The sequence below is a fragment of the Mobula birostris genome, chromosome 13 (assembly GCF_030028105.1).
Source record: "Mobula birostris isolate sMobBir1 chromosome 13, sMobBir1.hap1, whole genome shotgun sequence".
NCBI classification, from domain to species: Eukaryota; Metazoa; Chordata; class Chondrichthyes; order Myliobatiformes; family Myliobatidae; genus Mobula; species Mobula birostris.
The window spans coordinates 105,512,125-105,527,086 of NC_092382.1; the positions used below are offsets into that span (position 1 = coordinate 105,512,125).

The 14,962-nt window shown below is 48.7% G+C and overlaps 1 protein-coding gene across 1 annotated transcript; it reads left to right on the plus strand.

Annotated features, from left to right (window-relative positions):
- The first annotated feature begins 596 nt into the window (after positions 1 to 596).
- LOC140208138 (C-type lectin domain family 9 member A-like) lies at positions 597 to 5,285 on the plus strand. Its single transcript, XM_072276621.1, has 4 exons — positions 597 to 813; positions 2,934 to 3,082; positions 3,894 to 3,958; positions 5,096 to 5,285. Exons 1-4 carry the CDS (start codon positions 711 to 713, stop codon positions 5,283 to 5,285), a joined length of 507 nt encoding a protein of 168 aa, XP_072132722.1. The 5' UTR covers positions 597 to 710.
- The last annotated feature ends 9,677 nt before the right edge of the window (positions 5,286 to 14,962 follow it).

Sequence of the window (14,962 nt, forward strand, 5' to 3'; positions counted from 1 at the left end):
GACATGCCTCTTACTGTGGCTTAGACACACCCCAGACCATGACACAGATACTGCACTCACCGTGACACCACCAGAGTCCTCACTCTGACATATCCCCCACCGTGACATCGAGATTCACTTCATTTTGACCCGTTACACTTCCGCCGGTACAGAAAAAGAAGGCTTGTCACAGTGACACCACCACGTCCCTCACAGCAACTCGAACAAATCCCGCACTGAGACAGGGAATCAACCATCACCACGATTGTGACGCAGACCCCATTGTAACAAAAACAAAATACCTTTACCGGGACACTGATATACCCCTCAGCGCCACACAGACACGACCCTCACGGTGGCGGCGCCGCCCCTCACTGTGCCACCAGTACACCCATCTCTGTGACACACTTCACCGTGACAGTGACACGGTACTCTCTGTGACTAGTTCGGTAGCGTGACGCTGACACACTCTGAACACTGAACATCGTTCCCCATCTCTCTCAGTATCACAGATTTGTCAGTCTCAGATCACCTCCGAAGTAGACAATCAGCTCCAACGGGAAGATTCTCACGAGATGAACAGGACCTAGCGCCAACGTCGACTACAATTTGATGAGTTAAACTCAACTCTTGTATCCAAGATATCTGAGATTTCCTACCTGGATCTCTCCCAGAGAACCTGTGTCAAGATTATTTCTGCTCTCAGCTCTAATCTGTCCGTTCTCAAACGAATGCGCACTGAACTCCGTCACCAGTTCACTGACATGGAAACGAAGTACAAATCCGTCAACGAAACCAAGGCTCAAATCTGTGATTTTTTGATCAGCAGAAGAGGTGAGGCATCATCTCCCTCTTTAACCCGCTCCTCATCACTCAGCAGTGCCTCTCTCTGGCAGTGTGTGATGGGATCGCGGAGAGACAGCTTCAGTCTGTGTCTGACTCCGGGAGTGAGTGATGGGATAGTGCAGAGGGAGCTGCTGTATGACACCGTTTTGAGTGATTGGATGTTGTGGAAGGGGAATGACACAGTGAGAGTACCATGGGAAGGTGTGGATGGAATTTCACTATCTGCTTGGCCCCCACGGGTGGGGGTGTCATGGAAGGTTCAGAGAGAGGTTCCCTCAGTTACATTCTAGAGAGTGTATGTTGGGACGCTGTGGAGGGAGCTTCACTCTGCGTCTGATCCTCGGAGTGTGTGGTTCGGCCGCGGGGAGAGAGCCTCATTCTGTGTCTGACCACGGCTGAGTATGATGGGTCAGTGCCCGGCAACAGGTTCTGTGATGAGAAGTTGCGGAGGGAGCATCACTGTGTTGCTGACCACAGGAGTTTGTAAAGGGTAGATGCAGAGGGAGCTTCACTCAACTTCTGAACCCTGAAGTGTGTTAGGGATCCAGTCAGCCAAGTTGGCTCAGGGTTAAGAAGGCATACGGTACATTGGCCGTCATCAATCGTGGGATTGAGTTAAAAATGGCGAGATCTAATGTGCAGCTATGCAGGACCCTGGTCAGACCCCACTTCCAGTACCGTGCACTCCACTCCAGGAAGGACGTGAAAACCACAGGAAGGGTGCAGAGGAGATTTAGAAGGATGTTGCCTGGATTGGGGAGCATGCCTTATGAGAATAGGTTGAGTGAACTCGGCCTTTTCTCCTTGGAGCGACGGAGGATGGGAAGTGTCTTGATAGTGGTGTACAAGATAATTTAGAGGCATTGATCGTGACATTCAGAGGCTTCTTCTCAAAGCTGAAATGGCTAGCGCGTGAGGGCATATTTTATGGTGCTTGGAAGTAGGTACAGTGGAGATGTCAGGTGTTACTTTTTTACGCAGAGAGTAGAGAGTGCGTGGAATGGGCTGCCGGCGAGCAGTGCTGGAGGCGAAACGACAGGGTCAGTTAAGAGACTCCTGGAGCTTAGGAAAATAGGAGGTTCCATGGTAAGGAGATGTTCGGCTTCAGGTGTCCTGACACTTGGTGTTCGCGATGGACGGTGTGGAGGGACCTTCACTCTGTATCTAACCGCTGGAATGTGTGCTGGGACGGCTGGAGGGAGCTTCACTTTCTGTCTGACCCCAGGAGCGTGTGATGGGACGGTATGGAGGGAGATTCACTCTGTGTCTGACCCCGGGAGTGTGTGATGGGACGGTATGGAGGGAGCTTCACTTTCTGTCTGACCCCAGGAGCGTGTGATGGGACGGTATGGAGGGAGATTCACTCTGTGTCTGACCCCGGGAGTGTGTGATGGGACGGTGTGGAGGGACCTTCACTCTGTATCTAACCGCTGGAATGTGTGCTGGGACGGCTGGAGGGAGCTTCACTTTTTGCCTGACCCCAGAAGTGTGTGCTGGGACGGTGTGGACGAAGATTCACTTTGTGCCTGACCCCAGAAGTGTGTGCTGGGACGGTGCGGAGGGAGATTCACTTTGTGTCTGACCCCGGGAGCGTGTGATGGGACGGTATGGAGGGAGATTCACTCTGTGTCTGACCCCGGGAGTGTGTGATGGGACGGTATGGAGGGAGATTCACTCTGTGTCTGACCCCGGGAGTGTGTGCTGGGAAAGTGTGGACGAAGATTCACTTTGTGTCTGACCCCAGGAGCGTGTGATGGAACGGTATGGAGGGAGATTCACTGCATGTCTGACCCCGGGAGTGTGTGACGGGACGGTGTGGAGGGAGATTCACTCTGTGTCTGACCCCGGGAGTGTGTGATGGGACGGTATGGAGGAAGATTCACTGCATGCCTGACCCCGGGAGTGTGTGACGGGACGGTGTGGAGGGAGATTCACTGTATCTCTGATCCCGGAAGTGTGCAATGGGACGGTATTGTAGGGAGATTAATTCTGTAATTAACTGCAGATGTGTGTGTGATGGACGGTGTGGAGGGATCCCCATTCTGTGTCTGACTCCCGGCGGATGTATTGGGCGTACGGAGGGACATTTACTGTTCTTTTTTTCTCAGTTCCAGAGCAAGCATGTCCCCAGGACTGGATCGGAAATGAAGACAGCTGCTATTTTATATCCACATTTGCAAGATATTATAATGCAGCGAAAGAATATTGTGATAAATCTGAATCAAACCTTTTTGAAATCAGTTCAAAAGAGGAAATGGTATGTGTCATATCCACGGAAGTTATATCCACGCTATAGTGAATCTCCCTCCACACCGTCCCATCGCACACTCCCGGGGTTATATACAGAGTGAATCGCCCTACACACCGTCCCGTCACAGTCTCCCGGGGTCAGGCACAAAGTGGATCTCCCTCCACACCGTCCCATGACACACTCCCGTGGTCAGATACACAGTGTATCTCCCTGCATACTCGTCCCTTAACACACTATCGGGGTCAGGTACAGAGTGAATCTCCATCCACCCTGTCCCATCACACACCTCTGCGTTCAGACACAGAGTGAAACTCCCTCCAGTCGGTGTCCATCAAACATGCCCGGGGTCAGACACAGAGTGAAGCTCCCTCCAAACCATCTCGTCACACATTCCCTGGGTCAGACACAGAGTGAGTATCCCTCCATACCGTCCCATCACATACTCCCGGGGTCAGACACCGAGGGACTCTCCCTCCACAGCGTCCCATCACACACTCCCGGGGTCAGACACAGAGTGAAGCTCCCTCCACACCGTCCCATCACACACTCCCGGGGTCAGACACAGAGTGGAATCTCCCTCCGCACCGTCCCATCACACACTCCCGGGGTCAGACACAGAGTGAAGCTCCTTCCACATAGTCTTATCACACACTTCAAGGATCAGATACAGAGTGAAGCTCCCTCCACATAGTCTTATAACAAACTCCCTGCGTCAGACACAAACCTTTACCTCACGCACAACCGGTGTCAAACTTAGAGTGGCACTCCTTAAATTGTTCCTGATTTCAATTATAAATTGATCACACTAATTTCACAGAATTTTATTAACAAAGCTCTCCGCGAACAAGGCAGTTCGTACTGGATTGGAAAATGCAAACCCGGGTGAGATTTCAGGTCATTCAGGTTTCTGATGCGAGTGTGGGCCATGGGATTAGTTTGGGGACTGACACAGGTTGCGAGGATGGACTGTGCAGTGGGTTTAGTTTTGGGACTGGGACCGCGAGGATGGACTGCTTGTGGGAAGTGGGATCTGTTTCGGGACGCACACAGGACTGTGGCGAGAGAGTGTGCCGATGGATTCATTTGTGCAGAGGCACTGGTCTATGGGGAGAGACTGGGGAAATGGAGGGTGCTTGGGGACTGACTCATGTCTGTGGCGGAGGTGGGATAAGGGGAGCTTCTGCGAACTGGCAGAGTTCAGTGGTGAGGGGTGGCCCAGTGAGGGTATTATGGGGATAGAGATGGGTCTACGGGGAGAGAGCGGGGCAGTTTGATTTGTTTGGGGACTGGCACAGATCTGTGGGGAAAAATGTGTCAGTTGGGTATTTTCGGAACGGACACTGTGTGGAGATAGTAGGCACCAGGCTCAATCTGGGACTCACACAGATCTTTAGGGAAAGACTGGGCAATGAGATTAGTTCAGGGATAGACACGGGCTCTTTGTAGAGTGCAAGCAGTTGGATTAATTTGTGGACTGACATAGACTGTGGGTGGAAAGTGCAAAGCGGGAGTGTTTTGAATATCTAGACGGAGAAGGTTGGGCAGTGGGATCACTTTGGGGACTGGTACAGGGCTGTGGAGTAAGAGTGGGAAATGCAGGTATATTCTGCGCGCTGTCGCGGAGCCGTGGGAAGACAATGGATCTGTGGGGCTCTTCCGGAAACTGACACGAGGCTGAGGGGAGAGATAGAGGCAATGAAAGTAATGTTGGATTGGCACGGGGTCGTGGGGAGAAGGTGGGTTACTGGGATTATTCTGGGGCCTGACACCGGTCTGTGGGGAGAGGCTGGGACAAGAGATTAATTTAGGGACTGACACAGGGGTGCAGGGAAATAATGTGTCAGTCGAAGTATTCTGGAGACTGATACAGGCCTGGCTGGGGAAGTGGAGTAGTGAGAGATTTCGGGGTCTTCTATAGTTCAATGATGAGGGGGTGTATCAGTGATGTTAGGGACTGACGCAGGACTGTCTGCTGGCGCTGCGTTGTCCCATTTCAGATTGTTTATCCCTCCTTGATAGGAATGTGGCCTCTCATGTCCTGTACCAGATCAACGTTGGAAAGTCCCAGTGCAGTGAATGTCCATCACTCAGTTGGTCTCGCCGTTGCAGTGCTCAGCACCGTTTCATCTGCGAGAGGTCTGCCCCTTTGTGCCTGGATATTCCTGAAAAGATCCAGGATCTCTGTCAACAGCCCGAGGAGCCGACTTGAATCAAATGAAAATACACTCCTTCTGCCCCATTTATGTCTCTCCGCCAGTCATTACCCCACCCTCTCTGCCACTTCGACCCTACCCTATTATCCTCCTTCCTTCCATCGTCCTCTTACTCGCCCTCCCGACCTCTCTTTCCCCTGCTCCATCTAAACACTATCACCCTCCCCCCCTCCTACCTCCTCTATTTTATCCCCATTTCCTTCCCCTCGCTTTCTTGCCTCCTTCCCCGCAACTCTTCTCCCGTCTCTTCACAATCTCTGTCCCCTGATTCTCTACTCCCTGTCTAGCGCTTTCTCCCCATCCCACTCTTCTTTCTAAATCTAACCCCACTCACTCTCTCTCTTCTCTCTACTGCTACTGTCACCTTAATCATGTGCCCTAATGTTCTCGATACCCCAGCCCTGGGGAAATAGAGTGCTCGCATTCGCCTTATTTGTTACCCTTCTGGTTCTATACACTTCTATAACGTCACAGAATAAAGTCTCAAAATTCCTGACATCGCTCCATAACTCAGTCCCTCGAGTCTTGGCAGCATCCTCGGAAATCTCCCTCTGCATTTTTTTTTCTTCCAGCTCAGTGCTCTTTCCCACAGCAGGGCGACCAGAGCTGAACACCGTACTCCAAGTGCGGACTCACCGACGGCTTGTACAACTGCAAAGTGACTTCCGGTCTCCTGTACTCAGTGTCCGGACTGATGAAGGCCAGAGAGCCAAATGTCCTGTCCACCTGTCTCGCATGTTTTCTGCCGGATTCACGTTCTCTTTTATTACTGTGAATTTACCACTTGAGGTTTGTTCTTTTGAAGCATCAGTATGGCGCAAATATGTAAGATTATTGGAAAATATAAAAGGATAATAAATACCGCAAAGATGTGGTGTTGGAGTTTATGCATTCAAAAATATTATGGCACTGGGGAAGAAGATGTTCGCGAATCGTTGAGTTTTCAGTAACCTGCGTCTCTTCCCGGATGTAAGAAACAATCTTGGAGCTTGTCCCGGTGTGAGGGGCATCTGTAATGGATGCCTCCTTTTAGATGCATTCCCTCTTGAAGATGTCCTGGATACTGGGGGGCGGGGAGAGGTTAACCGTCATGGCGCTGGTTGAATCTACATCCACATACAACATGGGTGTCATTATACAGCAGTCATTGAAAGTGGGCATGCAGGTACAGCAGCCGGTGAAAAAGGCGAATGGTATGCTGGCATTTATAGCGAGAGGATTTGAGTACAGGAGCAGGGAGGTACTATTGCAGTTGTACAAGGCCTTGGTGAGACCGCACCTGGAGTAGTGTGTGCAGATTTGGTCCCCTAATCTGAGGAAAGACATCCTTGTCATAGAGGGAGTACAGAGAAGGTTCACCAGATTGATTCCTGGGATGGCAGGACTTTCATATGAAGAAAGAATGGATGAACTAGGCTTGTACTCGTTGGAATTTAGAAGATTGAGGGGGGATCTGATTGAAACGTATAAGATCCTAAAGGGATTGGACAGGCTAGATGCAGGAAGATAGTTCTCGATGTTGGGGAAGTCCAGAACGAGGCTCACAGTTTGAGGATAGAGGGGAAGCCTTTTTGGACTGAGATTAGGAAGAACTTCTTCACACAGACAGTGGTGAATCTGTGGAATTCTCTGCCACAGGAAACAGTTGAGGCCAGTTCATTGGCTATATTTAAGAGGGAGTTAGATATGGCCCTTGTGGCTACGGGGATCAGGAGGTATGGAGGGAAGGCTGGGGCAGGGTTCTGAGTTGGATGATCAGCCATGATCATAATAAATGGCGGTGCAGGCTCGAAGGGCGGAATGGCCTACTCCTGCACCTATTTTCTATGTTTCTATGTAACATCCTGCGACCTGAAGGTTTGCGGCCTCCACACCAGGCGGCGAGGCGACACGTCATAATTATCCCAATGATCATTTGCTTGTGTTCAATGAAAGACCGTATCTTCTCAAGCTCCTGATGTTGTAATCCCTTCTGTAACAAGAGAGCTATGGATGGTTGAGAAGACAATTTCCGAGACTCAGACTCGTAATAAACAAGAGGACACGAACGAAATCCAAAGGTAAAATCACAAGCTGGAGGACAGGAAAGTGATCTCATACGGTTGAGCACAGAGTGCTCAGTCCGAGGCCTTCAACTAGACATTCCGTGAAGGTATGTTACAGACAATAATTGGCAGTCTGAGGTTGAAATTGAAAGACGCAGCCTACCAAGCTCCGGGGAATGTCCTCATGACATCTTCGAGTTTGCATGAATATGTTGGGCCCAGGATAGATCCTCTGAGATGGTGGAATATTGGGGAGGAATAACGAAAGGTGACGTGTGATGTTACATTACCCCGCCCCCCGACCCCCGATCCACCACCACCACCGGATATCGATCTCTCGGTTCTGTGCCTCTTCATTGTTCGGTGTGGACAGGCCGCTCGTTAGGTTCCACACAGCTTCCTCCCAGTGACTGCTGTCTCACCAGCACGTCCCGGCTGCCAGAAACACCACCCTGCTCCTCTTCCAATTCTCTCCTCTTCCCTGCACATCATCTGAACACAAACACACGGACAATCTCTGAGTCCGATACACAATTCAAGACTATTAGAACGGCGGAGTGCTGGGGATTGGTGTCTCTGGCACTGAGTACGTTTCTGTAGCTCAGAAGGAAATAAGGGGTTGTAAGTTGGAAATGTGACCAGCTGTAGCGATCGGGTTATCTTTGTTGCGTGAGCAGAAAGTGGTTCCATAAACGAGAACGAGATTACTCGATGGTATGTGGTCGTTTTGAGTACCAGTAATATCGATATAAAAGGGGAGGTGGTTCTATAAAGTTATGTATGCGCAGGTGTTGCAGTAATAGAGAAAAAAAATCAATTTAACATGGGGCTAAAGAGTTGATTTCCGAACGAGGGCTTCAGATATGTGGATCATTGGACTCTCTTCCACGGAAGGTGCGACCTCTACAGGACGTGACGGTTTCATTCAATTCAATGTATGTTTAATTGTAATTCCTTCATATATGAATACCCATGAATACAGCCAGGACCAAGCTGCAAAACACAATACCAAGAGTCGTACACGGCACAAAGCACAAATAATGTAGAAAAAAAAAAAAACAGAACGATACCTACGTACTTTGAATGTCTCCGAATGTCTTGAACTGGTCAAAGAACACTGAGGCTGTCTACAAGAAGGGTCAGAGCCGTTTCTATTTCCTGAGGAGACTGCGGTCCTTTAACATCTGCCGGACGATGCTGAGGATGTTCTACGAGTCTGTGGTGGCCAGTGCGATCATGTTTGCTGTTGTGTGCTGGGGCAGCAGGCTGAGGGTAGCAGACACCAACAGAATCAACAAACTCATTCGTAAGGCCAGTGATGTTTGGGGATGGAAATGGACTCTCTGACGGTGGTGTCTGAAAATAGGATGCTGACCAAGTTGCATGCCATCTTGGTCAATGTCTCCCATCCACTACATAATGTACTGGGTGGGCACAGGAGTACGTTCAGCCAGAGACTCATTCCACCGAGATGCAGCACAGAGCGTCATAGGAAGTCATTCCTGCCTGTGGCCATCAAACTTTACAACTCCTCCCTTGGAGGGTCAGACACCCTGAGCCAATAGGCTGGTCCTGGACATATTTCATAATTTACTGGCATAATTTACACATTACTGTTTAACTATTTATGGTTCTATTACCATTTATGATTTATGGTCCAACTGTCACGAAAACCAATTTCCGCCGTGATCCAGAAAGTATGACTGTGGCTATGACTATGACTATCTACAATCTACACAAAAGAGCTTGTCTTCTGCCGAACAAACACTAGGGGCAGCACAGACTCAGGTCTGGAGGCCGCCACACACCACGCCCACGTTGCGCAGCTCCATCATTTCCTGGGCCAGCGATCAACTCTCTCAGTTTATACCTGAACTGCAGTGGAACAAAGATCCCAGTGGGAAGGTTTGTCATTAAAAGGGGGTCGGTGTGGAGTTGCAGGGGACGAAAACCAGAATGGCATAACAGATAGTGGAGTCAAAGCAGCACTATCAGTACGCTGGATGAACTCATCAGGATGGGCAGCATCAGTTAGAAACGACGAGTCGACGTTTCGGGCCGGAACCCTTCGTCAGGACTGAAGATTGAAAGATGGGGAAGGATTTGAAGAATGCTTGTCGCGTCAGTTGAAAGACCAGTAATTTGAAAGACAAAGGGGTGGAGGAGGGGAAGCATTGACGTCATAGCCCTGAAAACAATGGGTGGTAGAAGAAGGAGGCGGAACCATGGGAGACCTGGGGGAGGGGCTGCAGTGAAATAGGGAAAGAGGAAGGGAGGGGGAGGGAATTAACGGAAGTTGGAGAATTCTATGTTCATACCAAGGGGCTGGAGACTACCTAGACGGTATATGAGGTGTTGCTCCTCCAACCTGAGTTTAGCCTCATCATGGTAGTAGAGGAGGCCATGTATGGACATATCTGAATGGGAATGGGAAGCAGAGTTGAAGTGGGTGGCTACCGGGAGATCCTGCCTGTTGTGGCGGACAGAGTGGAGGTGCTCGACGAAGCGGTCCCCCAATCTGCGTCGGTTTTCACTGATGTACAGGAGGCCGCACCGGGAGCACCGCATGCAATAGGTGACCCCAACAGACTCACAAGTGAAGTGTTGTCTCACCTGGAAGGACTATTTGGGACCCTGAATGGTTGCAAGAGATGAGGTGTAGGGATAGGTGCAGCACTTACGCTTACAGGGATAAGGGCCGGGTGGGAGATCAGTGGGGAAGGACGTGTGGATCAGGGAGTTGCGTAGGGACCGATCCCTGCACAAAGCGGAGAAGGGTAGAGAGGGAAAGATGTGCTTAGTTGTGGGGTCCTGTTGAAGGTGGCGGAAGTTGCGGAGGATAATGTGCTGGATCCGGAGGCTGGTGGGGTGGTAGGTGAGGACAAGGGGAACTCTGTCCCTGTTGTGGTTGCAGGAGGATGGGGTGAAGGCCGAAGTGCGGGAAATGGAGGAGATGCGGGTGAGGGCATCATTGATGACAGCAGAAGGGAAACCACGATCCTTAAAGAAAGACGACATTTGAGATGTCCTGGAACGGAGAGCCTCATCCTCGGAGCAGATGCGGCGGAGATGGAGTAACTGGGAATAAGGAATGGCATTTTTGCATGTGGCGGGGTGGGAAGAGGTATAGTCGAGGTAGTTATGAGAGTCAGTGGTCTTGTAGAAGATGTCAGTGGACAGTCTGTCTCCAGAGATGGAGACCGAGACATCGAGAAAGGGGAGAGAAGTGTGCGAAATACAGTAAGTGAATTTGAGGGCTGGGTGGAAGTTTGAGGTAAAGTCGATGAAATTGACGAGCTCAGCATGGGTGCAGGAAGCAGCACCAAGATAGTCGTCAATATACCGAAGGAAAAGTTGGCGGGCAGTACTACAATAGGTCTGGAGTACGGGCTGTTTTACATAACCAACGTAGAGGCAGGCGTAGCTGGGTCCCATGCTGTTCCCATAGCTAAACCCTTAGACTGAAGAAAGTGAGAAGAGCCAAAATAGAAGTTATTGTGTGCGAGAACCAGTTCTGCCAACCGGAGGAGGGTAGTGGTGGTGGGGAACTGGTGAGGTCTACTGTCCAGAAAGTAGCGGGGTGGGGGGGCCTTGAGGCCTTCTTGATGGGGAACGGAGGTGAATAAGGATAGATAGTGGGGTCGTATGGAACAGATGTTGGTACGAGCTCAACAAAGTCAGGAAGCAAAAAGTTGAGCCCGCTGAGGCTCGAGTTCTGAGCGGCGTACATTTCAATACAGGAAGTACAGCAGATGAGTTCAGGGCAGGGTTCAACGCCTGGAAGCACGATCTTCTAGCCATTAGTAAGACTTGGGTGCAGGAGGGGCAGGTCTGTTAGCTCAACCTTCCAATTTACAGCTGTTTATAGTCGTGCTAAGGCATAAATAATTCAGGCTGAGGGGCTGTTTTACCCGTCAGGTAAAACATCACGGCGGTGCTCAGTTAGGACAGACTGAATAACTCGGCTAGGTGAGGCTTTAAGGGTGTAGGTGAGGAATAAGAAAGACATAAATTCGTTCATGGGACTACATTATCGACCGCCTAACATTCCCGGGCACTTCGTGGAACAAACCTGTAGAGATTTCGCAGACTGTTGCAAGAGACATTAGTTTATGATGTTGGGTGATTTTATATTTCTAGGGATGGACCGTCATCCTCATATTGTGAAAGGACCAGTGGGTTAGTTTTTCAAATGTTTTCAAGAGGGTTTCCTTATCAGCGCATAGAAAGTACCAACGAGACAGTGCAATAATCGATCTCTTCCTGAGGAATGGGACAATGCAGGGGACAGATGTTTGTGTAGGCGGCCGCTTTGCTTCTAGTGATGGTAATGCCAATAGATACAAGACATTTATAGAAAAGCATAGGTATGAACTCGGGTTTAGCTTCATATTGAAGTTTACATCACAGTCAGACACAAATAGAACAGGCAGCGTGTATCTTTTCACCCAGGGTAGAAATGTCTATTACCAGAGTGTCCTCATTAGCGTGATAGGGTGAAGGGTCAACGGAGATGAGTTTGGCAAATTATATTTTTGCACAGTGTTGCGGGGTCTTGAATTACCCCTATCAATTGTTTCTTTGAAAAGAAAGAGAGAGAGCGAGAGAGCGAAGACGGCTCACAGCCTGTTTACACTTTCTACAAGGACACTGGCAGCTTCTGTGTTCTTACGAGAGAGAAGGGAGGAGCCGCCTGATGGACAGACAGTGTTCAGCGCGGTGAGATAAACAGACGGGCAGCTGTTAGACCTGCAGACACAGGGTTTTGGACACTGAATGAGCTTTGTTGCACCCACAGAAAAAAAGTGGGTTTTGGAGGATCTCGCAGTGTGAAGAGGGTGTGACCCGTTGGGAATAATTCGTGTGACCGACCCTCGCCTGGGTTGATAATTCCACCACAGAAGAAGGGTGCCTTTTGTTGTGGACACAGTCGGTGACTTCTAAAGGATTTCCGAGGACAACGGGAAGATCGGCGTCGTCAGCTCACCTGAGGACTCAGATCTTTCCCTCTCTCTCTCTCTTCATCACTACTCAACTAAATACCTCGACCTGAACTGAACTTTACTCATCATCGTAAGACTATCTATTTACCCCTAGACGTGAAGAAGCTTGGTTTTCATATATTTCCACGCTCACTAATATATAATCACTGCTAACCTGTGTGAGATATCTGCATCTATACGACTGTATTGCGTGGTTACTAACAAATATCATTAGTTAATGGCAATGCAGGACTCCAAAGTGTTTTCCATTTCAGCTGGTACTTTAACCCGTCACAGGGCACGTGACAGTATTGGGGCCTACGTCCGAGACATGAACAAATTATTTGGGCTGCTTGTTTGAATTGATTGCGGAAAATCCCATTTGATTTCGTCATGTGGAAAAAGAGCAGAGCTGGGTGTTAGGAAATTTCTGGCATCGCCAAAGTCTGTGGTTTTGAAGATAACTAAAAAGGATGAGCTGCGGACGATTGTTGAGGAATTGGAACTTAAGACAGTGAAGAAGGTTTGACTAAGGTAGAAATTCAAAGAAAAATAGTTGAATATTATATTTCGACGAAACAATTTACTAAGGATGTGTTGAAAATGTTTGCTGAAGGTAAAGTACTTACTGAAGCTAAGCTTCAGTTTCAGCTGGAAAAATTAAAATGCAGCATGAGTTGCTCCTGAAACAGCTCGAGAGAGAAGAGGCAGAAAGACAGAGACAGTTCGAGAGGGAGATGTGGCAGCTGAGAGGTTCAGTGTCGGACCCTGCTGACTTTTACAGCTCGAGAGATCTTGTGTTGTTTGATGAATTTAAAAGTTGAGTTCCTGATGATGTAATGGCACACCTCGGTGAAGAGGATGCCGCCACCCTGCGGGGGTCTGCTAAGACAGCAGAGGAGTTTGTTTTCACCCACGGGGTTGAGTTTACTCCAGATGAGAGTTACCCAGAGAGTATCTGGGAGGTTCGGGGTGACCATGAATATGAAACTGGGGGAAAGGATGAAGGTCCAGAAGAGGCAGCTTTCCCAATTGTCTGTGTTCAGGCTGTTGAAGTACCTGTGGATTCACAGGGTACTGAACCTTGTGTTGAAGCTCAGTTAAAACCTGAAGTGTCTGACTTGGTTGGAAAGGAATGCAGTTCATTTATGTCAGATGATCTTGGGGTTAACCTTGGTACCAGCGGAAATTGAGAATTCTCAGTCACTTGCATTAGGTAATGTTCTAAAACATAGTAATGAGATAAAATTGGTGAAGTCAATGCCACTGAAAATATTGGTAAAAGTGTTGTTCCTGGACTATTGAATAAAGTACTTGTGAAGGTTGGATTGGCTTTGCGACCTTTGGCCCTGTTTGCAGGAGTGCTGAGGAAGTATGTGCCATTCTGTTGAATTTTGATTTGACCTTTGGAGGTAAACATCTTCAAGGTTATGATGTTGTTCAAGTTTGGGGCGTTGAGAGACAAAATTTGTAGTGCTGTTGTGACCAGGAGGGACTATCGGTAGATGTTGCTATTCAGACAGGTCTGAAGAAAAGCCGTAGGAATAAGATAGAAGGATTGCTTGGCCTCTTCCATAACATAAACATGGTAGTTATAAATCTGGTGATCATGCTAAGTTGAGGAAACAATGGGGGAGGTGCACAACTCTCCATGGTAAGGTTGACTTAACAGTTCAACGCATGAGCATGCTGCTGCTAATGATTCACACAGAGGGACTGGTGTTGACTCTTGTAGTAAGTCAAAGCATGTTTAGAAAGTCTGCTGAGGCCCATGATAGCAACACCAAATGGTTTAAAGTATGATGATGTGTCACAGACTTTTCTACCTTCCATTTTCCAGCAGGACGTAGAGGGTAGTAAAACTGATGAGAGTAAGGTGTTTGAGAAAGGTTTGTCCTTATCCAGGAGGGACTTTATAGAGGAACAGAATAAAGATTCTGAAATGGTAGCGTTAAAGGAGATAGCTCTCATAGAACAAGTGCTACTGAGAGAGTCAATGGGATATTATCTCAAAGTTGGGGTGTTGCTGAGGAAGTGGAGACCAGCCACTGGGCCTGCAAGTCAGGATTGGGCTATTGCGTATCAGGTAGTAATTCCAATGGTTTATAGGCTGAAGTTTTAAAGCTGGCCCATCGTCTGCCTTAATGTGGACATTTTTGAGAGAGAAAGACAGTGAACAGATTATGAAGGAATTCTGCTGGCCTAATTTAAGAAAGCATGCTGTGATTTTTTGCTGGACATACCATACCTGCCAGGTTGAAAGGAAACTTATTCAGGTTATTCAAGTAGCAACACTTAAACTGATACCTAGTTTTGGTGAAACTTTTTCTAGAGTCATAGTGGAGTATGAAGGCCCATTGTCAAAGACTGCAACTGGTCATCAGTATGTGCTAACTGTTATGTGTGCAGTGTCTGAGTTCCCTGAGGCCGTGCCTCGCGGAAACATCAAGGCTTAGACTGTGGTAAAAGCATTCAGTAAGTTTTTTCACGCTGGTAGGTCTGCCCAAAGGAATTAAAGTTGAGCAGGATAATAACTTTACTTCGAGAACATTCCTGGGGATGTTGGAGAACTGGGAGCTAAGCTGGGTCATCTGCATATCACACAGAGTCCGAGGGAGACTTGGAACTGTAAAGCTCCACGCTTAA